The sequence below is a fragment of the Peromyscus californicus genome, unplaced genomic scaffold (assembly GCF_007827085.1).
Source record: "Peromyscus californicus insignis strain IS unplaced genomic scaffold, ASM782708v3 Scaffold_8__1_contigs__length_139910024, whole genome shotgun sequence".
NCBI classification, from domain to species: Eukaryota; Metazoa; Chordata; class Mammalia; order Rodentia; family Cricetidae; genus Peromyscus; species Peromyscus californicus.
Window position 1 is genome coordinate 3,130,841 of NW_026294606.1, and position 26,216 is coordinate 3,157,056.

The window sequence follows — 26,216 nt, forward strand, 5'->3', positions numbered from 1 at the left end:
CTGATCCTCCTACCTGTACCCCTTAAGTGGTTGGGTTACAGGCATGTACCTAAGCATGTGGTTAAGCCCAGACTAATGGCTTCAGCATCTTCCAATAGTACTGTGATGGGAGTCCTAAACCTTTATGGACCTTTGGGGAAACATGCCAGATGCCAACTACTGCAAAAAGGTGTTGAATACTCCTTAACACAGCTTTTCAGGGCATCTTACTGGTTCAGTCTCTGGCTAGAGGATTCACTGAAGACGAGGACCTCCTTCCTGAGGACCATGTCATATAATTTTATAAATAAAGAAGCACCTAGAGAAAGTGTAGTGCTTTCTGAGTGCTGAAGATTGCTTTAAAGATTATCTGGATTCTAGATTGGTGGATGCTGTGGTGCAGAACACTCGGAGTGGAAACTAACAGAAAGAACAGCTTCTTTTGAGTCAAGGAGTAACCAATCAAATGCAATACGCAACAGTTTATTTATAAAACAAAAGGAAAAAAACAAACTTAATTCTTTTACGACATCTTATAGATTAAGTAAAAATACCAGTATTAATATATATGTATATACATAGTGCATATATATATGTACAGATGATACGGTAACATTACATGCTTCTCAGGACAGAATTAAAACATGTTCCCTCATATCGATGTAAAATTCGATCACAATCTCAAACACCCCAAGAAAACTTGTTTCCTCTATTTTCTCTCTTTCAGACTTCAAGTACAGGAAGTGATCAAACCAGGATCTAAACATAGAACCCATCTGCTATGCACCAACGACAATGGACTGCCACAGATTATGAGTTGGGGGTCTTCGAAATTCTTAACACGGGTCTCCATAACCCTACACTGTGTCAACCTTCTACCTGAGATGGGAGGGAGTGATGAGGCATGACAGTCTGTAGGTTTCATGTACATGTTTACATGGATGTTTTGACAAAAGCAACTAAAAAAATGTCTTCTTACAGCAACACTGGCCATGAACACTCTGGGGGAGGATTCCTTTCTCCTCTTTCCTTGCCAAATGAAACACAGAGCCCCCTCCCTGGAAAGAAAAAAAAAAAAACAAAACCCAAAACCAACAACTCAGAGTGAAGCACCTCTGGCGATGATCAGCACACAGCAAGGGACAGAGAGGTAGCGTTTCCTTGGTGACAGCTCCGAGCTGACTCAGATGATTTCAACACACCCTCTTCTGCAAAAGGCACTCACATATTGTCTGTTTATAAATCATACAGTGGGGTCCAAGCATGGGAGTCTCTCCTACAAATATAAAAGAGATAAGCTGAGGAACTGGTACAGCAGAGAAAAGGGTAAGAAATACACATTTTGTATTCCTTTTTTTTTAAAAGGATAATCAATAAGGGACTTTAAAATATTTTCATTGAAAAGTTTGGAATTCTAATAAAATTATCAGCAAGAAGCAAGGTATTAGAGGACGAGAGATGGAGTCCAAAACACTGACAAGAGGGGCACTAGCTTCCCAAGTGGCCAAAGTGAAGGATATGGTTTGCTCTTGACTAGTGGATGCGTGAGAGGGAGGGAAATGGAGGCTGAGAAGCAAGGAACAGGATGGAGGGTGGTGTCTCCAGGAGCAGAAGGAATGCATGGGGATCTGCATTGAAAAGAATGGGTTGCCCCCTCCCCACTGCCCTTACATCTCTGTCCATAAAGACCCTGCCCAAGCCAAGGCTGCCCTCACCGGGACACCACTGAGCTAATGGAATTGTAGGATGTGCCACTGTTACAGCTTGAGGCATAGGCCTCCTGGCCATTGCCATCAAGGTTGATCTTGAACACAGAGGAGGCCTTCAGTAAAAAGTCCGCAGCATCTCGACGCCCCAGCTCCCGAAGTTTGGATATGAGGATGCCCACTGTACTCTCAGGGTAGGAGGTCCATTCCTGTAGCAAGGCATGCACTGGGCTGGGGAGGAAATCCCTAGGAGACCTGGTATTGATGTTGTGCTTGGCCACCATGTCTGGGAGGCCCAAGTTCATGGCCAGAAGGCACCAGTCCTTCCCCATGGGGTCGGGTGGGTCAAGCAGACGACTCAGTTTCCTCCGGGTCAGCAGACTCAGGTCCGATGCGTGGATGTCCATGCCAAGGCTGGCCTGTGAGTAGACATCATGACACCCAAAGCATGTGATGCTGCTGAAGCTCTCCTTGTACCCTCCCATGGTGTTGGTAAGGGAGCTCTCTTTCAGGGTCTGAGCACGGAAGAAGTCCCGGGGCTGGTAGACCATGACTGGTTCATGGTGTTCCCGCAGCTGCTGGGGGCTCAGGTAGTGCTTCACTGTCAACAACCCTGGCAAGGTGGTGGCCATGACATTCTCGATGGTGCTGCACACCGAGTCCAACAGCAGGCAGCACTTAATCTTCTCTGTCTCCAGCCCGCGCACCTGAACCTCGATGCCCTGACCATGATTGACCAGCAGCACCAGTAACTCAGCCCCTCGGTTTGCGATCCTGCAGCCACTCACCCACAGACGGATGTCTGCATCACCCTCGGCACTCTGCTGGTGAATCCACCGGCACAGGTTAACCTGAACTTTGTGAAAGATGCCACAGGGGAAGGGAGTGAGGTGCTCCACAGGGACAATTCGCACCCCGCCATACACCATCACCTCATCCTCCTCATCAGCCCAGGAGCGCTGCAGGCTATCTGTTTTGATCAGAGCAGGAACATCCACCATAGTCCCACTACTCAGGTCCCGGGCGCAGATGTCCATAGCATCCAGTATCTGCAGCAGCTCTTCCACATCACTGTCGGGAACCAAGCGTTGGATGTCTTCCACAGTATAACGGCCCCGATAATGGTGTAGGGCCCGAGGTGTCTCCACAGAGAGCAGCTTCCCCAGGACGTTGGTGCAGAGCCATCGGGGGTCTAGCAGCAACACATCCTGAACCGTCTCACTCTGCATGATGTTGATCTGCCAGAGGCGACAACTCAGAGTCACCAGAGGGAAAGGACACCCAGGCCAGAGGCGCTTAATTACCCAGAGCTCAGCGGGGAATCCCAAGGAGACACTCTGAGGCATGGCTCTCTCTCACACCAAACCTAACCACTGCCCTCAGCTGGTTCCAGAATATCAGAGGAGAGCTTCCCAGAAGCAATTCCCATGGAAGTAAAAATCAAAAGTACGTAAAGACAGGGACAAAACAGCAACAACAACCCAAAGCAATAACCAGACAGTGAAGAAGACAAGGAAAGGAAGCGAGACAAGACAGCAAAAGGACTGGCTTCTCATGGAATCTGGGTCTAGAAAAAGCCACAGATCAATAAAGGGAGCTATCAAAAGAGATTAGCAGGGCAAACAGAAACCTTTGAACGAAAACAATAAACTTGGCCACTGTCTTAAATCGGGGTTGTATTTCTGGACTGTGAGCATGTGTCTTACTGAGCTTTGTGTGGGAACAACCCTGTCTTTGGAGACATTCAATGATTTATAGTAAAACATAGCAATGTCTGCAAAATAAATTTTAAAAGGCAAGAGAAAGGAGGCAGAGGAGCCAAAATGTAAAGACTCGGTCAAGGTCAGTTGAGAATATGTGGTTTTGTGTGCTATCTTTTGTTTGTCTGAGACAAGAGGTCACTATGTGGTCCAGGCTGGACTTCAATTCTTCATCTTCTTGCCTCGGCTCTCTGAGTACTGGGATTACAAGCACATCCCATGATACCTAGCTTCCATGGTGATGGAATTTTCTTTAAAAAGGTTCAGAATATTGTAACTAACATACTAATGCAATATAAAGTTTAAAGACACATAAAAAAAAACTATGTGTGTGTGTGTGTGTGTGTGTGTGTTGTTTGTCCCTATGATAACCCTTCAACTGAAAGAGGGGACAGAATGATACCAGATATCGACGAGTGTATCCATTTCTTCAAAAGCCCAAAGGTTGGAGGAAAAAATGTGAAACAAAAACAAAACTAAGCCAGAAATCACTTTTTCCTTCTGGACCCTTTAAGGATAGTCTATGAATAATGGTGTTCCCAGGTAGGTTTTAATTGCAGGGGCCTCTGGCTCCACCTGCTGGCCATGGGACTCCACTGCCCCAGTGTAGCTTAGGCTTTTCACTGCTTTCCTATTTCAGCCTCAGACTTAACTTCTCCAGAGGAGACAGTCCATTTCCAACAGGGCACTGAGAAGACCCCCCTTTACCATTTCCACTAACTAATTAGTGTTCTTTCTTTAGGGTCGAGACAAAAAAAAGCTTGACCCATGGAGGAGGAAACTAAGGAGCTAATGGTTCGTAAAGAAGTTGCAGCTGCACAGAACTGGCCCACGTCACTGAGCTTCCCTTTCCTTTTCCCTTCCTCCCAGTCTTCATTTCCTAAAGTCTCAAGCTCAAGCAGAGACGGGATATGACATGAAACTAAGGGGATCCTACATCATGACTTAGAAAATTTCTGGTCAAATACTAGGAGGTAAGAGAATCCTGTCAAAGGAGAAGGTTTATTTTGGCGGGGGTGGGGGTTGGGTAGGGGGGTGGGAGGGCAGGGGTGGGTCGGGGGAGATGCCCTATCTAAATATCTAAATGCCTTTGCCCTGTTCCTGTCCTCTTCCCTGCATTCAGTTACTTTACAGTATGCTAGTCAGTCAGCCAATCAGCTGGCAGTTTACTGAGAGTTCAAAGGCTGGCATTACTGTTTGAGGTCCTTCTGGGCCACTAGCTCTAGATTCAGTATTAGGTTAAAAAATACACAACTCAGACAAATGCAAGCCTTGACGGGGCACACAAAACCAATGAACCCAGCTCTGTTTTCAGTATTCTGAGATGATTCTAATTGTTAATAATCACCACTGTTGCTCTTGACCCAGTCTAGCTCACGTGGCCACTCGGTTTCATAGGAGTGAGGAGGTAAAAGGCTGTGCCATGTTCTGAGGACAGGCATACGGGATGCAGTGAGAACATTTTCCATACTGGGCTAAGTGTCACACAATCAAGAACCAATTTCTGTCATTTCTGGTAGGGGTTGCTTGCTGAGAGGGTCTTTAAGTGTGTCCTGACTAAGGGACACTGCATATCAGAGTGTCTTCTTGTCCACAGACACTGTCCATGAGGACACCTCATGGGCTTTTCTCAGTATTTGTCACCCAGGACCATTTACTGAGCCAGGGCTTCTCAATTCCCTCAGAGCAGCCAACCTAAGGCTGCCAGGAAGAGCAGAGAAGTAGTGGGTAGCTGAGGGAGCAATGGAGACCCAGCTACCCAGGACAAGAGTAACTAACTAATGGGATCTAAAAGACAACAGCAAACCAAAGAAAACAGACCAGCTGTTGATAGAGAGTTGGGATAGTTGCTTCTACCTGATATGACTTCTGAAAATGCAACTGGTATCCTGAGACCCAATCCTGAAGTACTATGCTCACACATCACACTCCAAACAATGGACCTAGAAGCCTGTTAACATTCTAGGACCTCAACCTCCATTAAGCTACACACACACACACACACACACACACACACACACACACACACACACACACTGAACAATGGAATAAGTTTCTCCTTTTAACAACCATCAAACATATAGATTCTATCCAATCTAGACATGTCAATGTATAGTAGTAGGAGAGCCAGATCCAGCCTGGACTAGTCTTGGTACAGTAGCAATAAGGAAAATAAATGTGTCCTATAAATAAACTTTCAGGAAAAAAACCCTTATTTATCATGTTATGCTTATGCATAATTAGGTGTGCATATGACAAAAATCAGATGCACCATGGGAAAGGATATTCACATTAAGCAAAGGCTTACATAACCTACACCTGTCAATTAAAATAGAGAACCTCCCAAACTTTGCCCTCTTTTAGGCCTCATAAAGGCCTTGTGACGTGGAACACAAGGCCCCTGAACACCCTCACCTATGTGACGTGCTGTCACTCTGGTCAGTGTATTTCTTTCTGATCTGCACTACTGCTTTGCTTTGAAAAAAAAAATATTCTTGAAATTTGTGTAAACCAGGCAAGCCTTTAGTTCAAGTCCTTGAAAAAGAGGCTCAAAACCTAGAAACACCAGGCCCAGACTGTTGGAATTCCTAGCCACTCCCCCAACTACATGACTACACATGCACTGTTCAGATGTTTAGTCATTCCAGGGCTTTACGTCCGTAATCTGTGTGCTGCATGGTCGCGTGATCACTCAATCTATGCGCATGTGTGGCGTAGCTCCATGAGCCTGTATGAGCATGTGCAGGGGAATCCATAAAAATCGGGTCACAGACTGCTCCCCTTTCTTCTTCTCCCACCCCCACTCCCTGTTCATGTCTTCCACAGGCCTGATCACATTCTTTCCTGTCTCTCCCTTTTTCTAATAAAACTCTGATAGTGGGTTTTGTTGTGCCTGGTGGCTTTTCTCCCACAGTAATAGCGCCACTTAATGAGTAACATTGAGCTGTCACATAAAACCAACACAAACTCCAACCACTGGTAACATTAAGGTGAAGGAAAAGCAGAGAGCAGAAATTCTGTGTGACTTGGCAAGGTGAAGAGAGCCTCATGTGGTGGAATATTATAGGTAGCAGGGCATTTCTCCTCTGCCAGCTGGAGCTCACCCACCCCCAGTCCTCACCTCTCCTGTGCTGTGCAGCTGCTGTGCAATGCGCCTGAGGTCATCCTCAGAGGCCAGGGGGTTCAGCTGGTCCTGCACGTCATACACAAACTGCTGCAGTGACATCAGCTGGTTTGGCCCGTTGAGCTTCCGCCAGGAGGGCAGCGTCGAGATGATCTTCTCACACAGGTGAGTCATGGGAGGGCAGCCCTAGATAAGCAGGTGGGAGAAGTTAGCACAGCTGTGAAGCTCTCAGAGCCCAGGAGAGACATCATTCATCCATGCTGCACATACACAGAGACAGCTTCACAGGCTCAGTAACAGGGTCCATCACTAACCTAGCGCTGTCTTTAGGCATAATCTAATAATCAAACACGAGGGGTTTGATACGTAGTATTATGTGTAAGAGATGATGAGTCCTCACAATAGTATTTTAGGAACTATGGGCTCAACTAATGCTCACCAGTGCCTAAGGCTTCACTCAGATCTTCCCCTGCTCCTAGCTCCACCCCCCTCCTCCTTCACTAGTCAGGTGGCCATCTTAGAAACAGTAAGGTTATGCACAGAGTGAAACAGAAAATGAGAATTTTATCAGCATCAGAGTAGATTCACGGGGTCTGCTGATGGAATATCATTAGACCAATAGTTAGCAGTTGTATTGAAACTGCTTTTTCACCCACCAAGGTGTTGAAGCAAACCATGCTGTGCTTCACATTCATATAACCCCACACCATCCTAATTGGACGCCACTCACCACACAGGTATTACATTATTAGTTACACAAAATCACAGCTTATGTCACCTAAATTCTACTCCTTAATTAAAAAAAGCAAAGCTTGGGGCTAGAGAGATGGTGCCAGGGTTTAGAGCACCTGTTGCCCTTGCAGAGGACTGGGTTCCAGTCCCAGTATCAACATGGTGGCTCACAACCTTCCGTGACTCCAGTTCCAGGTGATCTGACATCCTCTTCTGATCTTTATGAACACAAACATACATGCAGGCAAAACACTCATACACATAAAATAGAGGAAAAATTGAAAACAATTTAAAAAGAAAAAAGCAAAACTGTCAAGGATAGAGACAGTTCATTTGGGGCATCACTTGTCTGACCTCAGGACTTGAATGGGAGTTGGTCTGCAAAGTAGCTGGTGAAGACATAGTCAAGCCCAGAGAATTCAAAGACTCCCTGTCACACGAGGGACAGGCACCTTTTCCGGGTCTGGGAGGAAACCCTGGTTTCCTCACCAAGTATTTGTCCCCAGATCACAACTTGCTGACCTACAGGGCCAGGCCTGCCAGATCACCCCCATACGGCAACTGAGACCTGGTGCCACAACAGGAAAGCAAGGGTCTGTGAGGCACAGGGGCCGGTGTCTTTGCTAGGTGAGGGTCTTCTGGGGACCCTGAAAGCACACCTGGAGCAAGAGCTGAGGACCGAGGCAGGGGTGTTAGAAGAGGACACAGAGTACAAGGTGGCCCCACTGGGTCAGAGAGGAGTGCAAACTTGGCTCAGGGCAACAGGCACGTCCCCGGGGCTGCCCGGCCTTTTCCATTATGGTGCTCTTAAGCCCTTTAGCAGCCTTTCTCTGGGGAACCCCCATCTGTCACAGGAACTGACATCTTCCCTCATCTATGTATCACTTTCTACTGCAAGGCTTTTCTCTGATGAGGAAAAAAATACTAGTTTTCAAATGGGTATAATTCCTTTGGAAACTTTTAGAAGGATTCTTCAGTGCCAAATTATTTTAAAAATACATTCTCCAAAATTCCCATTCATGATACTTACTGTTCTACATTTGTACATTTATAAGCTTTAATCCATCCACTTTGGGGCTATTCCATGGGTTGGATAATTCAAATTATTTCATTCCAAGCAAATAACCATTGTGCTGGTTTATTAAATAACCATTTTCCCTATTAAACTGAAATAACATCTTTTCTTCATCCCTCCCGTTTTGGATATGTGTATGTGTATTTGTGTGTGCACACAATGCATGTGCACATGTGTATGCCTGCATGCCTACTGTCTTCCTCAAACACTCTCCACCTTATTGTTGACACAGGGTCCCTCACCCACCCTGGACTCACTGACTGACTAAAGTAGCTGACCAGCAACCTTCTTGGATCCTCCCGTGCTGGAGCTACAGGTGTGCCCCGACATGCTTAGCTGTTATGAGAGTTCTGGGGATCCAAACGCAGGCCTTCGTGTTTGTGCACGGAACACATACAGACTCAACTATCTCTTCGGCTCAGCTTCTTTGTTTGCTAGTAAATGTCTGTGGACATTGTGATCTCTGGGGACACCATCTAAGCTATTCTTAACTGTTTTAGTTATAAAGCCTATGAAACCTATTTTCTTCTTCCATTTCCATTTCAAGGTGAAAATCCCAATGCCCTCCATCCCATTCAGATTCTGGGTAGAAATGTATTACATTGGGAAAAATGTAACACTCCTTATTTTACCTGCATTGAGAACACCGTCTAATCTAGTATGTTCTCATCTGTTAGCACACATCCTTCGGTAAATTTTGTTAGTGACTATTTTTCTTTTCTGAATTTGTTACACATACTAAAATAAAGCAGATTATAATTGCTGTTGTAATTTGTAAAAAGAAATGTTATATTTAAAGAAGCCACGAAACACTGTAAGAGCTTGATATACTCTGAAATGGTCCACTGTTGCTCACAATTCTCGTCTCCAACCTTCCTGCCTCCCTCAGAGTAACACGATAACATCACTTGCATGTAGACCTTTGTCTGCCTCCTACTGTCAACCTGTCCCCCTGAAAACAAACCAAAGTGAGGGCAGTACAGTGGGGCCACCTCCTTGGTCAATGCTGGCATCTCCATGGCGGAGTCCAGGTCCCTCCATGTGTACTCACCGAGACAATCTGACTCCGTATTTCCTGCAGGTGATTCCGAAGAACCTTAATGTCCTTAGACCCAGAAGCCCCTGCATCCAGCACAAACAGCTTATTTGAGACATGGAGGTCATTCCCGAACCTATGGCAAAAGCAGGGGCCACATCAGCTCCGGTTCAACCTTAGGTTTTCCCATGCAGGGGCTGAGCTCCTACTAGCCCCAGAGGCTGATGGTAAGAAAAGGGAGAGGGCCTAGTGACTCTGAAGAAGCTCTCTGTCCCTGCTGTTGGGTGAACTCTGCTGGTTCCTCTAGATGCAGTGTGTGGGAAGTTAGCGTACTCTTTCAATCTTATAAGCAGGAGTCTGGGATTTCAGCACAGGTAGAGGAAGAGATAGTAGAAAGATATCAGAGCCTCCTGATGCGAAGGCTTAAGTGTTCCCTTTCCGAGGGAGGAGAGGAAATACTGTTGATGGTGGAAGGCCAAGATCACAAATAGAACAAGGAAGTTACACCACTCATCTAGAAATATTCACCTAAGACCTCTTTTCATAGCAGGAAGAAAACAGACTGCAGCTCTCATTGACAATTCAAGATCTGAGTGCCAGCATGTTACAGAAAACTGCAACTTCAAACTTTATGCTTTAAAGATTCACTTTTATTTTTATTTATGTGTATGTGTCTCTGTGTGTATGCCACCTGTGTTTGGGTGCCCACAGAGATCACAAGAGAGCATTGGATCCCCTAGAACTGGAGTTACAAGCCACTATGAGCTACATGTGTGGGTGCTGGGAGCCAAACTCAGGTCCTCTGGAAGAGCGGCAAGTGCCCTTAACCGCTGAGCCATCTCTCCAGCCCCCAAGTTCAAACTTGTTAATGGAGCCTTGGAATATGCTGTGGTTTGGGTGTGGTCTGTCCTCCAGGGATGCCTGTGCTATAGAGGCTCTGTCCCCAGTGAGGTGATGTGTGTTAATGGGGTCTTTAAGAAGTTAGGATTAACTGAAGGTCGCAAGTCTCAGAAGTACTGCCTTCCCAACGGATTACTGTAGCTTCCACAGGGTCTGTGCTGTCTCAAGAGAGCCTACCTCCCAAGTCCCCCCCTGAATTCCTGTCCTTACATGCTTTCCACCATGATGCCACTAGGAAGTGATACCATCAAGGGGGTCTCAGAAGAACTGATGAAATAGGATTTAGACTTCTTGCCTCCTAAGCTCTTAGCTAAGTGCCCCTTTTTATTAGCTACCCAACTTCATGTATGTCATTATAGCAATGAAAAATTACCAACAGATTCTAAGTAAAAAGTTATATTTACCTCTAGTCCTTTATAAGAGAAACAAAGGTCTTATACATAATACCTGACAGAAAAGCACTCTGATCTTTTCTACTCTGTTCTGTCCCATTCCACCCCACCCTAACCCATTATGGAGCTGGACATTAACCTAAGTAATTTCATAATCCAGTGGGTGTCTGCAACTTACATGTTAAGAAATACTAATCAAAGTGCTAACCATGTAAATCCTGAGAACAGAAGTCACCTCTGTGTGGAGGTGCTAGGTGAGGTAGTGAGAGCAGGCTATGTCCTTTTACCATGTAGTCTTTGTGTCTAGCAAGGTTTATTGCATGTGTACTCATTGATTTGATGAAAATGAAAAATTCAACAAAGGTTCAATCAAAGATGAAAATTCCTTCCACCCCACCCACCCACCCCACCCCAGCATGGCCACTTGTCCTTTGCTGCATCCTCTCACCTGACCCAGTTTCCCAGTTCAGATGCTCACCCCATCCCACCAGTGGGCTGCCCTCACCTGTTCCTGATCTCTTTCAGCAAGGATATATCCTTATCATATCCAAACTCGCCTCCAGCAGGCCGAGGGATATTCATGATATCAGCATGTGTGGCCACCAGGACAACTCGCAGCGGGTTCTTCAGCTTGCCTCCAAATGCTGAGGGAGAAAGTGCACCCTTTCAAAGTCTGATCTCTTCCCTGGCTGATTCTCCTGGCCCAGAGGGAATGTGTTGACCTCATGCCTAGACCGTCTGTGCAGGTGATATGCAACCTGCCCACAGACTCAAGGGCAGCACTCTGGAGTATGCCCCTGGCTCTGATCCTCCACTACAGTTCTTGGTAGAGTCCAGGGCAAACTGCAGCACAGGAAGCAGCTCTCAGGGGCTCCCTTATTAGAGGCAACATGCACGAGGGACATTTGTAATCGGGGACAGCTTTCAGAGAAACAAAGAAAACCTTCTGAATCCTGCCACACACTGGAGAAAGCCCAAAGACAAGCAGTCTCCAACTCACACAGACAGCCACTCGTCACAGAAGTGTTTTAAAGATATGTGACAAAGGAGAAAAAAGAAGCAAAACTATATCATCCAGATCAGTCCTGCTGATGTGATAAGCCTGGGCTTTTTGTAGAAGCAAGCTGGCTGATGAGCATCACCCTGAACCAGGGACAAACCAGGTGGAGGCAAAGTCATCACCGTCTCTAGCCAATGTGCTGAGGCACGCCACCAAGGACTTTTCACAAGGGCTGTGTGGAGGTGAAGATGGAGAGTTAATCCCTCCTGCTGATGAACGGCCCAGTACTTTCCAGAAGGGAGCAGGAGTCATGGATGGAGGACTCCACTGTGCACTCAGCAATGATGACTTGCTAAGGAAGTGCAGCAGGGGTGAGAGGTTCAGGACTGGGAGGAAGACACAGCTGGGAGCCCCATTCTGTGGGGTCTGAGTGTGGCCAGCGTGAGGACCCCAAGAGAAACATCACAGGGGAAAAGAAGGAAGGACCTTGCTCACCTATGGGTTCTTCAACTGGGACCAGAGACTTCAAGAAACTGAGCCAGAAAATCACTTGGTTCAGCTGGATCTCATAGGGCTCTTCTAGACTGAAAACGATGACATGGATGGATGTGGGATCGTTGGCAGCAAAGTAGTCATAGCAACAGAAGTACACAGGGTTTCCAGAGAACTCCCATACACTGAAATCACCAACTCCTTCAGAAAGAAAACAAAGGCTGCAGTCAGGAGACACCCCACCTAACTTCAGGGGCTGTTAGCCTTCTCAGGACTCTGCACAGGGCTTGTGACATCTGCAGCATGTGTCTGTGTAAGTACACAGGGACTTACACACAGGTCCACATCCAGTGCTCTATGCCTGTCTCTCCTTCATCTGTGTCTACATGACTCCCTCCTAAAGGTTTTCATTAAGATAGCTTTGCCTACAGCATATTTATTCTAAATTCCCGGCAGATATATCTGTGCGTTATAGGTGTGTGGGCCAGATGCAGATGTTTGTATACAAACCAACTTGATTGTTTTCCCCTTTCATATTATTATATAAAGAGGGAGAGGGCCAATGAGGGAAAGAAGAGATCAGTCCTGTCAGATTCCACAGAATCACATGATTTTAGACACACACATCCTATAAACTAGAGGCTTAGCACAGCGTGGAAAGTTCTCCAAACAGAAATAGGACTTTCAGCACCAGAGACCTGGTTTGTGGTGGGGATGTCAAGTGAGGCCCAAATACAAGTTCCTCCTTTCTTCATGCTGCCTGGCCAGCTCTGTCCTGGGAAGCTGGGAAGAAACACAGCTTGTAATGGAGGAAGTAGAATGGACTTTAATCCTGGTCATTGGGACCAGGAGTTCTCAAACTTGGTCCCCTCCAGGTGATTCCTGAGCCAGCTGGTGTTAAACAGTCACAGCTTCAGATGATGTGATGTTTTTCACTAGGTACAGGATAATTATAGGGCCTCACCAGTGTGTCTAGCTTGTGACCTGTGGGCCACATTCCAGTATAGCTAGGAATGTGGTTCAACACACCTGCAAATGATGATGTCACATCACAGTGTTGAAGGATTGGACACATCTGGACATGATATGATCCTGCTATTTTTCTGAAGGTCTCCCCATGGCAGACATGATAGCAGCTCTTCACTACATATTCCTCCCAATGCCTTTTGGGCATCCCCATCACTCTGTCATTGTCCCTGCTGAGGATTTGTGAGCTGTAGGCTGCATCCTCAGTGACCTGATGGAAGGCTGAGAGGTGGGGCATGGTGGGAGGTGGTCAGGTGCAAGGCCCTCAGGAAGAAGTTAACACCTCATTACTTTAGTGTGTTTTGAAAGTAGGTTATTATAAAGAGAGGCTGGCCACATCCCTGGGCTCTCTGGCTTCCTTTCTCAGCACGTACCCTCTCCTGTCATGATGCTATCTACTTGCAACGTGAAAAGGGGACCCTAACAATAGACGGAGCTGATGGGCCATCTGATGTTGGCTTTTCAGTTTATCTTTCCTTTATAAAGTACTCAACATCAAGTATTTGAGTGAGAAGAGCAGAAAATGGAGTGGTATGATAGTGGTACCTAGAAGGGAGGTCACTATTGTAACCATACCTGAAAATGGAGAATCAGCTTCAGAACTGGGTAACAGACAGAATTTGGGCGAGTTGTGAGACACAGGCCACCCACCGCTCCCATCACAGGCCAAGGGACTTAGGAGGGCGGTCTATTTTCACAGAGCAGAGCTCAGGCAGTCCTCCTAAACTCACCACCCAGCCACCTCAGGATTCTGATTCCTGCTTTATGTTGAGACACTGTGGGTGCTCCAGTCATGCGAGTTCAGACTGGGAGCAGACACATCTGGCATCCACATGGTGCTGATTCTGCAGGCATGCAGTATGCTCAAGGGCTGTGGATCACGGCAGCAATCACTAAAATTTCCAAGGAAAGTCTGAGAAACCAGGCAGGGGCTGTCACACCTGGGGAGGAGACTAGAGCACCCAGTGAATTTATGGGGTGGGCTGCAGCTGGGGTTAGGGGAAGGCAGGGCTACCAGCATGATGCACTACTATCAGCTGGCAAGAGCTTCAGGCACAAGATGCTGCTGCACTTGGAGACTAAGGTTTGATGTCTGCTTTGATGGAGTCACTTCCGTCTTGGGCCAGCTAGCCTTTCTTGTTCCTGTGTCTTCCTTTTGGACCTGGAAGGTTGGTCTTACCCCTCCCCCTACACCACTGTGTCTTGGGAAAGTAGTCAACTTGTTTATTGACTCACATAAGTTCTTAGCTGCAAGGAGGTTAAGTCTGAGATGAGACCTGGACAGACTGTTTTACTGAAGTTTTTGAGACAGGGTCTCACTCTCTAGCTCAGGCTGGCGTTGAGCTTGTGGTGATCCTACTGCCTCATCTTGGGTGCTGGAAGTATAGGCATGCACCGCAGTGCCTGGTCTGGACTTGGGCTCTGAGGTAAGATTTTGGAACTTATGACAAAAGAATGACTGAACTGTGGGGACAGGAACTTCGGCGGCCAGAAGAGCATACTGGAGCCTGGGTGTGGCTCATGCAAGAGAGCCCTGCTCTACAGTGTGGGGTGCTAGGAAGTGAAGGGATGCTGAAATGTGGTGGTAGAGGGAGGTGGTGAAGCCACTGGGGTGCTGACTGAGGCTCGCCTAGGTTACATGAAAGTCCCTGTCTCATCAGCAAACAAACAACAACAAAACACTCAAAGAATCCCCTATATGTATGCCACAGCATTAGGCACGACTGTCAATGTGTTAAACATCACCTTTTCAAACTTGCTTCATCCAACTATGAGGGTCTGTGTGTATCATTATATCCCCACCTAAACTGGCATTCGATTCTACATTTCAAAAGGTACTAATCACCCAATCAGTCATTTACTGGGTGCTAGGTTTTTTGCTAGGTGTTGATAGCTCCCTACCATGTAGTTTTGCTTTTAGTGTGTTAGCCAGCCAGCCATGGTTCAGGCCGGGGCAGCCCCATTATTGACTTTCTTTGGATGCAGCAGATACTGCTTAGTAAAAGCTGCTTTGGGGTAATGACTTGAAGCCCTGTGAAAGAAAAAAACAAGTTCCTTCCCTCAGGGTAGGTAGGGCGTACCGTTCAAATAAGCATTCTGGATGTCGATGGCCTTCGTGGACTGGTCATCAGCAGAGCAGTGTAGGTGGTGAGATGGAGCCACAAACACTTCCAGCATCCCTTTGGTGAGGCCCGGCTCGAACATCATGCTGCGGCTCCTCACACTCACATTCTCACAGCCGGGGTACAGGTTGTTAATGCTCACTGAGACTGCAGGCCAAAGGATTAGGACTCAGGACATGGCGTGGGAATCCCAAAGCAGGCAAGGAGGAGAAAGGTAAGGGAAGAGGTGGATCCAAGGAAAGGGAAGAGTGCAGGGTGGGGGATCAGATGCATGTGTATTTCAGTGTATCTTTCCATAGATTGAAAGCCTCACATGAGCACTGGGGATCCCCAGGAATGTCTCATGCCCAGCACCTGTGTCCAGGACAACCACCTGGCAGAAGTGGACATCCTTAGTGGTCTGTGGGCACAAACTAGCAGAGGATGGCAGGCAATATTGGCAGGAGGCCTTTCCTTCCTACACCTCAGTGATAAGTGTTCATGGCATGGATAAAGGGCCAGGACAGGCTTGTTCATAGCAAGATAAAAGTAATAGCTTATGAAACCACAGAGAAAAAAAATTGTTGACTACTGCCCTCTAGTGACAACAAGAGGCAGACTTGGAGGGAAAACCTATTTTGATCTGAAGGTCATTAGCAACTTCCTAGGCAGGCTGTCACGAGTTCTTCCCATGATGTTGGATGTCTCCCTTTATCCTGTACAGAACAACAGAACAGCCATGGTCCCTGAAGGGGGCCACAAAACAGAGTAAGACATGTGGCAGCCAGTGACAGTGTGTGTAAAGTTCCTTGGAAAATCAAGTCCCCGCCAGCCTGAGTCACCCCAGTGTGTGAACTCAGACTGCTCTCCCCACCCCCAATGCTTGTCTCACTTCAGGAGCACTGTGGATTTCTCCAGTGGTAACAGGACATGCTACATTTTTCCTGGGACCTCAGCCTTTGCCTTCAGGCATCTCTCACCCTAGAGAATGTAAAACCCAGCAATTTCAGGAGGCGTGGCCACCCCCTGGAGCTCCTACCTGTTGGCTTAGCAGCCAGGGGCGATGGTGGGAAGCGGGTGGAGTTGGTGGAGGAGAGTCTGGGCCTGCGCCTTCTGAAGAAACTCCTCAACAGCCCACATTTGAGAGATTCCACCAGTGTGGATTTCCCGGATCCCGAGTGGCCAAACAGCTTGAGCTTGATTCTTGGCTGGAGATTCTGCGTGGGTCGGAGTTGCTGGATGAAGAGTCCTCTGTGTGTGTCCTGCCAGAGGAATAAGAACCCCCTTGCCCTTAGTCAGGGGAAAATTGAAGCTCTGAACAGACTGTACCCCATGGGCCTTGGGCTTTCTGGTTCTGGGTCTGCACTTCCTACTGGAGTCGGGAATGCATTTCCTTCCTGTTTCCACAGAAATGTTTTTAAACTCAGGAAAGCACACAGCATGGCAGTCACGGTTCTGAAGTGTGGGGTTGGTTCGGGGGCTCTAATCTATCCCCATATCATCAGGAAAGCACATGGCAGTCACCGTTCTGAAGTGTGGGCTCCGGGGGGTTCTAGGCTATCCCCTTGCTGTCAACTATCTCTGCTCCCCCATTTCAGAGCCCCTTCGTCATCCCCAGGAGTCCCAAGCCCATTAGCAGTCACTGCCCTATCCATCTGTTCAGCCCCTGGCAACCTCTGTTCTCTGACTCTGGGTCTGTTTCCATGGCATCTGGATCCTAACAAATTGGGTGGAAAAACCTGTGAAGCATCAACTTAGACATGAAATAAGATGAGCCCTGTCTTACCAACTAGGGGCCTGTTCCTCTGTGTGGAGAGTCTGAGGCATTGGTGGTACTGTCACCGGCATAAGAGGGTAGAGCCTGCCCCTTTCTGGGCTGCGAGGTGGTTCCTTGAGGGCCAGTCATGGTACATGCAGGGCCTGTCTCTCTTTGTATGAATTTTTTGGTTCCTTTCACAAGAGAGTCCAAGCCTGTTCTGGTATGTTTGAAAAGTCTGGTTCCTTTAGGGCCACACCCGAAGGAGACTGGGGAGAAGGCATCACAAGTGGAGGCCACCTGCTGTGGGACAGCTAAAGGACAGCAGAGTGGTAGTGCTCTGCCTGTGAGGGGAAGCATGAATCTCCGCAGCACGGAATCACCCTCAGACTCACTCACTCATGTGTCCACAAACACAGTGGTCTCCAAGTGTTAGGCTCAGTGCTGAGACCTAGGCAAGTGAAGCTGTCAGATCCTTAGTCTTGAAGAGATACAGCCCTATGGACAAACTGACTTTGGGCATAACATCTGTACCCTGGATGGGATGTTTTGTCAGGGGGCAACATCATCTCTGTCCTCAGGCATCCTTCATGCCACAGGGTCTCACCCTGACCTCAACACTTGTCTCATTTGTATCATCTGCTGCTCTTTCCCTAATGAGGATCTGTTTGAAGCAATGACATGTAGTGACTGCATATCTCTGCCTTCACCGGACCCCAGGAGTTTCCCCTTTATTGCAGCCTAACTTCCTTGCACACCACAAAACTCATCTGTCTTTCATTTCGGCAACCTTCATTTCCAGCAGGCTTGATCCATGTGTGGCTCTCCATCATGACCCAATAGACTGAGTTCTAGCCTCTAGACCAGGAGCCAAGTGAAAGGCAGAGCTGGCATCCCAGCCCTGGCACACACCAAATGATTAGCAAACAACTGGTAGCATCAGAGGAGACCCACAACAGGGCATCTCACCGAGACACACACCTGGCTGGGTTCTAAGTCCTGAGATGCTCGTTCTCTGCTGACCCCTTCACACTGAACCACCATTGCTTCTCCCATTAATTACCTTGTGGTTGGAACCAGCCCTTTCTCAGCAGTGGTGACACTGCCCCCTGGTGGGCACTATGGGGAGAGGTGTATTTTAGGTCCCACAAAGTGAGGATGCTTGGGCACCAGATGGAAAGGTGTGCCTCTCTATACCTCCTACGGTGAAGAATATTCTGGGTCTCTGGTTGATCAGGGTTTACACATGAGAGAAATCTTCTGAGAAGTCATCTCAGCTTAGGATTTAGCACATTTTTGCACACAGCCTGGGGGGAGGGGGAGGGGTGGAACACAGAGTTTTCCAAGATTATGGGTATCTTATAAATTGGTGGCTGGCTCACACAGTATTTAAATCTTTTATTTATTTATCTTGTGTCTCTGTGTGTGTGTGTGGGGGGGTGTTGGTGTGTTGGTGTGTGTGTGTGGGGGGTGTTGGTGTGTGTGTGTGTGTGTGTGTGTGTGTGTGTGTGTGTGTGTGTATGCTGTGGCACACATGCAGAAGTTAAGGGCAGCTTGTGAGGGATGCTCTCTCCTTCTACCTTGTGGGTTCAAGCTACAGCTGACACCTTCATTTCCTAACCCATCTAACCTGGCCTTATCTAAATTTCTGTTTTACCTTTATGCATTGAGACTGACGGCCCTTTGCTTAATCCTAAAACTGAGCTGTTCAAGTTGCCATGCTAACAGTCCAATTAGCACCTGTGGTAAATGCTCTCAGCAACTCCTGGGCAGTGGTAGGCTCTCCCTAGACCAGGAGCTCTAGGCCCCATGTCCCAGCATGTTCACACTGAGACACATCATTTCTTCCAAGTGTGTCCACTTCCTGGTTGGTGAGATTCCACTGAGAAGTGTCTGCAATGGATGCTCCTTGGTGACATGGCATTACAAAAGGCAAGCTGTGAACTCTCAGGTGACTGTCACAGAAGCTGTGTCTGCTCCTCCCCTTTGTCAGATAAGGAAACTGAGGCTCAAAACAGCCCCAAACTGTTGCCCAAGGACATGGAGTAAAGCAGAATCTACTACTGGATCCTCTATCCTTGTGAGTGTGAAAGGGAGGTGAACAGAGGAGAGAAATGGACAGAGACGAGCGGATGGAAGGCAGAATCTCAGGCTGTGTGCTGGAGGCTCAAGCACAGTGGACCACATAAGCCATTCACAGTCCATCTCACTGGAAGACACAGCCCCACAGGGTACTGTCTCAGACACAAAGTCGCTGTGGGGGCTTCTAGACTTTAGTAAGAATTTATAAATCATCACTAGAAAACTGTGCAAGGTGAGAAAAGACCCTCTCTGCTTATATTTCCACAAGGTGTGGCATGTCACTTTGGCACCTAGTGGTTTTGTTTCAGAGGCAAACCCACTCACGTCTGGGAGCAGTGGAGCACGGTCACCTGCCTCTCAAGAGCGGGAGCTGGTCATTCATCTCTGAATCACATGCCAACAAGCTAATTAATAACTGACTTCAACACATCCTGTTTTATAAAAGAAGGCAGTGTTTTGCTAAATTTACACCTTGGCTTTTATGAGGCCCTGAACTCGGGGTGACCAGGCAAACAGACACATGTTCTCACCTTTAAAGTGGGGACACAGATATCAGACAGGAGTGGATTTCCAAGGAAGGAACCCTACCTAGGTCACCCCTGCTGCCTATGTTCAGGTCCCTTTCATGTCTTTTTCTGTCCACCAAGAGATGGCAACCTTGGCCAAGAGGCTCTGGAGAAGTGGTTCCCAACCTTCCTAATGCTGCGACCCTTTAACACAGTTCCTCATGGTGTGGTGACCCCCAACCATGAAATTATTTCATTGCTACTTCATAACTGTAAATTTGTTATTGTTATGAATCATAATGTAATATCTGTGTTTTCCAGTGGTCTTAGGTGACCCCTGTGAAAGAGTCATTCGATCCCCAGGTTGAGAACCACAGTTTTAGATCATAAGCCAACAGGAATACTTTCTCATGAAGGTAGGCAGAGAACACTTTAGTCTTGAGCAAGAAAAAGCAAAGAATCCTAATTCTCATGTCTGAGGGAATCTTACTTCATCCTGAAGGATGATCACTCTTGCTTCTCACTTCGAACCCTGGAATATAAATCCAATGCATTGTCACAACCTGCCCTTGACAGGCGTTTCTGATAGCCCTCCCATGGGTGGTCAAAGCATTTTCACTTCTGGCCACTAGATGGCAGAGCAGGGACAAGCTGAGGAGCCCAGAGGGAGCACCCTGGAAGGCAGTTTTTAATCAACCCCGTGAACTGTTTTCCTACCCTAAGGAACTGCTCCAGACCAGTTCTAGAAGGTGCTATGTTAATTGGTTTGGAGCAAAGCACAATTATAGCCAACCAAAGTGAACACTTAGCTGATGGTCTGAGACTAGACCTGGCCTCAAACCCAGCCTGGCCAGACCCTCAGTAGCTGGGCCAGGTAGGAGCTTGTCCACCCAGCACCCCTGGGGAGTAGCAAGCTGGGGTAACGGTGCTACTTCACTCTTTCTCAGGTCCTACAATGTTCTCCAGTGTGTGTCCCTTGGGTCTGTGGGTGTGACTGGGCCACACACATGGCCTAGGGCATCAAAGGTTTGGGTGAGTCCTCTCTGTGCAGACTAGACACCATTTCATAAGACACCTCCCAACACCAAGGAGTGCAGGTTTATGGAACCTTCCATGTAGTTGTGAAGGGAGGGTTGTAAGACAGGTTATACCCACCACTGGAGAGCTTTCATCGCTTGTTTTAAGTACTTGCTTAGGTAGATATTCTTTTTTTTTTTCTTTCTCCAAAGCTCACAGAGCAACTGGCCTGCACAGTCCCATCCAAGCCCAGCCCCACACTGGCTGTCAATGGCTTCCACTAGCAGGGCTCCCTGCCTCTCCTCCAGATCCTCCCACCACAGCCTGAACTTAGCAGGTAGGCCTCTGGGTTTGCAGTTTTCTCTCTTCAGCACTTTTCCCCTGGCAAATTAGCTTTCACTTCCCCCAGGAAAGATGACTGAACCCACAAGCTGAAAAGGAAGCGAGCAGCAATCTGGAGGAGCCAGATAAGAGCCCCAAGAAGAGACAGTGGCTTCCAGCACATGGCAGAAGCTGTTAGACCCAAATGGAAGGAGTGAGGATCCTAATTATGCAAATGCTCTTCACTTCTTGTGAATCTAAATTCTGGGCAACACCCAATGTTGTCCATTTTCCAAAACATTTCCGAGCACTTCTGCATAGAAGTGGGCACTTTTAATAACAGTTTAAGAGAAAATCTGATTGATGTGACAAATCAAGTAAACTAAGTCCCCAAAGCCCTGATAAACATGGGACTTGCAGGGACAAAGGTGGCAAAAATGGACTTCAAGGCCAAGTCTAAAGCAGCCTACTCCCTCTGGCCATATTAACCTTGCATTCAGATGAGGAGACTAGGTCTGGCTAGGCAGCACAGTCCAGGTGTGTAGGGTGGAGGGACTGTTTCTTGGTAGGAATCCTGTGTGTGTGTGTGTGTGTGTGTGTGTGTGTGTGTGTGTGTGTGTGTGTGTGTGTGTGTGTGTGTGATAGAAGGGACACCTTCCTTCTGTTAGTTCCTCTGGCAAGCACCAGCCAGGCGGCAGTTGTGGGGCTTCCAGACTCCACCAAACCAGTGTGCTGGGAACTAGCTCCACAGATAGAGGTGACTCGTGGGAAGGGACCTACCTGCGGGTTCTTACCATATAAGGATTCCCTCCCACATGTGACTCTAAGAGCCCAGAGTGATGTCACTGAGCTGGGGGAAGACACACATGGCTGGCTGTCCGGATAGTACCAACTGTTCCAAACCCTCCATATTGAACTGGGACAGTGCAGACTCCACACAGCTCAGCCCTACCTCGTGTTCTTAATTATCACGTAACCCCGGCCTTGACCTGGGTCCCTAGTGGTGCTAGACCTTCCAGAAGGGATGCTCCTGAGGTCCCCTGAATGCAAGGCTACAAAGCCCTCCCTGGTCCTGTGTCGGCCCCTCACTGCACAGTGATGTGCACGGACCCTCTGAGGACCCTCTGACTCTCGTGTTCACTTCCACTGGTGGTGGTGACGTGATGGCTTTGGTTCTGTTTCCATAGGCCAATCCCCTTATTTCCTTCACAGCGAAGGTTCAGAACTACATTCCTAGGAGGTGAAAACGCAGGGGGTGAGCCTTTGATAACTGCAGTGACCACACGGAATGGCCCCAAGTGAGGAAGGCCAAGGCTCACCTCTCCCTTGAGTGGCTCTAAGACAGGCAGGGAACACAGCACAGTGTGTGGAGGTAACCTTTGGTTTTCACAAAGGAAAGAAAAAGAGAGAGAAAGAGATGCTATAACAGGGCCCTGGAGGCCAGGGACCAAAATACTCTGCAAAGACAGACCTTCCCACCCACCTGTAATGCCAGGAGAACCCTGGTGAAAGCTCTGAGGAGCATGGCAGAGAAGGCAGAAGAGCATAGCGGACACTCTGGAGCCTTCCCTCATTCTCCCACTGTACTCTTTTGAATACTCTCTCCTCCTGGTGACCCAAATGAGAACCTCAAATAAAGGTATCACCCCAACCTTCTCTGCAGGTACTGGCTTCTGAAGCAAGCCACTGCCATCACCCCTCAGTCCCTAAGGCTGTTGCTTTGACTTCTGAAACCAAATTCCCTCATTGGGTGTTTCCAAATGTTGATGAATTATTTAGTTCAGGATTCTGAATGATAGGATGAATTTGCAGGGCTCTGCCTCAAACCAGCCAGGAGGCTGAAATCTAGAGACATGTGAAGGACAGTGAAGGCAAGTGTATGACCTGTTAAACAAGAATTCTATAAGATCCTGCCTGATAGAACAGAAACCTCAGCTCATAACAGTGGGGAGTAATATGACCTGCTACAAGGCAGGGTGGCTCAGCACAGACTCTCTGTGATGTCCTCACGTGGTCTGGGAATACATAGTGCATAGGCTCTGTGCCCACAGAGAGACCAAGGAAGCTGAGATACCGCACAAGAGATGGGACTCTTGGCTTTGCACTAACCCCCCTCAATCTCTTTGAGGCCAGGTTTCCCACAGAAGCATCCTCCTCTGTGAACCCTGGGGATGTAAATTGACAGTGGGTTGTCACCACAATTGCCATGGTCCATTCTAAGGATGCTATTCAGGGTGCCAACCACAAAGGAAACCATGTGGTGCTTCCTGTGTCCAGGTGCTATCATTTACCTCAACTCTTTCAACCCTCATTACCATTCTCTGAGGTAGCACCTCTTCCCATGGGTCAAATGTGGATGCTGAGGCACAGATTTGGTGAGCAATGGGCCAGTTCTTCCAGCAAGAGCTTCATGGTGCTGAATCCAGAATCCAGGCCACCTGCGCTCATTAGGTTTGCCAGCTTGATATAAATTAGAATCACCTCAGAAGAGGGACCCTCAATTGAGGAATTGCCTGCATCAAACTGGCATGTCTATAAGGCATTTTCTTGACTAATGATTAATTTGGGAGGGTGCGGCCCAAATTAATCCTGGGTTCTATAAGAAAGTAGACTGAGCAAGCTATGGGGAGCAAGCCAGTAAGCAGCACCCCTCCACACTAGGAATGGAAATCAGGGCTTCTAGAATGTTCTGTAAGATCTCTACCAACTGAGCTACATCCCCAACCCTAGGGTAAGGGTTAAAATGTGCAGACAATTTATCTTTTTATTCTTTCGCTTCAGTCTAGAAACATCCTAAGCATTAAACTCTTGTACTTACAACCTCTTCATAGGTATTTGTAAAGACCAAACACCATCCTATTCCCTTAGTGTTGGTGACCTGATGTGTCTAATTTTTTCTACTACACTTTAAATAGGACTACAATGAACATGTGTGTGTTAACAAATAGATATCCTAACCAAAAGGGTTTGGGGAAGTCTCTTGATGCATGAAATGGGCTGCAGATCTCACATCTGTATTTACTTATTTTATGTCTTTATAAACTTTACAATGCTGTGATTTGATAAACAGGAGCTTAACTAATACCTGGGAATTTAAAACAAAAGAGTGAAAGAAGGATCATCAGTGTTCTTCCCCCTCAACTGTAGGGGTGTGTGATGGTTTCAATGTAATGGCCCCCCATAATCCCACAGAGAGTAGCACTATTAGGAGGTGTGGCCTTGTTGGAGGAAGTGTTTCACTGTGGAGGTGAGCTTTGGGGTCTCCTTTGCTCAAGCTATGCTCAGTGTGGTATACAGTTCACTTCCTGTTCCCTGTGGGTCAAGATATAGAACTCTCAGCTACCTCTCTAGCACCATGTCTGCCTGCACGCCTCCTGCCATGATGATAATGGACTAAACCTCTGAAACTGTGAGCCAGCCCAATTAAATGTTTTCCTTTATAAGAGTTGCCATGGTCATAATGTCTCTTCACAGCAATAGAAACCCTAACTAAGGATGGTTAGCACAAAAACGATGGGGGACCTCAGACTAGTTTGTGTGTCTATCTATGCATCACCTGCCTGCTGCTTGGGGAGGTCAGTAGGGGATGCTGGATCTCCTGTAAGCATGGGGCTAACAGATGGTTGTGAGCTGTTAAGGAGATGTTGGGAACTGAACCCTGGTCCTCTGTAAGAGCAACTAGTGCTTTTAACCACTGAGCCTCCAGCCCCGAATACATTTTTTATAGCCAACTGTATAATAAACCCAATAGGTGCTTTTGCATGTGTGCCAACTTATAGGACAAGGACAGATGATCTTCCTAAACCTAAGCCCAATGCCTCCTTCTGATAGTCCACAATGAAAACACCAAGAACTTCTCACACAAAATGAAGTCAAGAACTTGAAGTGAAGGCTCACCTTTCTCAGTCTTGCTAGGAGCCCCGCTACATGCTCATGCTGTTCTGACTTGGCGAGATCCTCAGCTGTCTTGCCATCCTGTAGGAGACAGGTGATCAGTGCCTTTCCCCTGCAAAGCAGAGCTGCATGTGACCCAAACACACCAGCTCGAGGAAGAAACAAGCATAGCAGAGTTAGAAGAAAATCAGGTAAAAGACCATGTCCTCGCATGTTTTCCTATCCAAGGAATCCTTATTTTATTTTGTGGCCCAGGAAAGAAAGATGTCAGAGCAAGGAATGCAGCAGGGTCCTGTGGTGACAAGAGAAATATGCTCAACCCACAGGCTCCATACACACTCATTCTCTGGCTGATTTTCCCTGCCCTGAGCCCCTGTCTCTAACCCCGCAGTCAAGAGTGTCTGCTTCAGTGTAAGCTTTTGTCTTTCAGTCCCAACACGTACAAACCTGGCCCTCGGACAACACAGTGGCCGGCAATCATTGTGCCTTCCAAAGAATGCTTAGTCTAGCACAGTTTGGTTTAAGGTTGCCAACACACACAGAGCAGGGACCTAAGAGCCCACAGCACTTTGACCTTCACTTTTTTATTACAGACTTTTCATGGAGCCGTGGTTTCATATGAAGGGATTTATTCTTATTTCTACACCATGGACATGAGCATCTCCTGAGAATCTTCTGGTCCAGACCTGACCCAGTTCACAGTGAAGCATAATCATAACCTCACAGTCCCGCAGGGAGACAGGAACTGTGGCTGTACCCCCTCCACACCAAGGGAGATGGATGCACTGTTCAGCTGAAGTTTTATTCAGCCCTAAGAAGCAATTTTCAAACAAATAAAGACACCTTTTCAGCAGAAGAAAAATAAGTCTATGGCTTCATTATCAGCATTTGGAGGTAAGCCATCCCATGGGGGCCTGGGACACACAAAATCTGTCTGCCTGCCAACTTCTTCACCTCAAGTTGCTCTTGAGATACTCATGGGGTCTCTCTAGACCAGCAATTCTTAATCTCAGCTCTACTGGACTACGCAATTCTCTGCTGTGGAAAGCCATTATCCGCCTTATACAGTGGTTAATAACACTCTGCCATCTACCAAGATGCCAGTAACATTCCTCAACATCTAGCCTGAAAATCACATGTCTCCAGATAATTCTAAGTGTCTCCTGGGGACAAAACTGCCAGGCTGAGAATGAATGTTCACCCCAGGCTGAAGATGCAGCTCAGGTGTGTGTCCCACAGGGGGGTACTGCAAAGCCAGGGTCACCCCGTTCCTACTGTGTCCTTAAAGTCCTGAGACGGATCCAACACCAGCCAGG

The 26,216-nt window shown here is 47.5% G+C and overlaps 1 protein-coding gene across 2 annotated transcripts in view; it reads right to left on the bottom strand.

Annotated features, from left to right (window-relative positions):
• Window positions 1-446: 446 nt before the first annotated feature.
• Dapk1 (death associated protein kinase 1) overlaps window positions 447-26,216 on the bottom strand; it is a 162,433-nt gene continuing 136,663 nt past the window's right edge. For both annotated transcript variants that reach the window (XM_052729313.1, XM_052729314.1), the window contains 9 exons: window positions 24,904-24,981; window positions 16,364-16,586; window positions 15,304-15,492; window positions 12,200-12,397; window positions 11,210-11,348; window positions 9,428-9,548; window positions 6,567-6,755; window positions 1,695-2,923; window positions 447-1,255 (listed from right to left, as the gene is read on the bottom strand). In XM_052729313.1, the coding sequence (XP_052585273.1) occupies window positions 1,216-1,255; window positions 1,695-2,923; window positions 6,567-6,755; window positions 9,428-9,548; window positions 11,210-11,348; window positions 12,200-12,397; window positions 15,304-15,492; window positions 16,364-16,586; window positions 24,904-24,981 (2,406 nt within the window). In that variant the 3' untranslated portion in view covers window positions 447-1,215. The remainder of the gene's footprint in view (window positions 1,256-1,694; window positions 2,924-6,566; window positions 6,756-9,427; window positions 9,549-11,209; window positions 11,349-12,199; window positions 12,398-15,303; window positions 15,493-16,363; window positions 16,587-24,903; window positions 24,982-26,216) is intronic.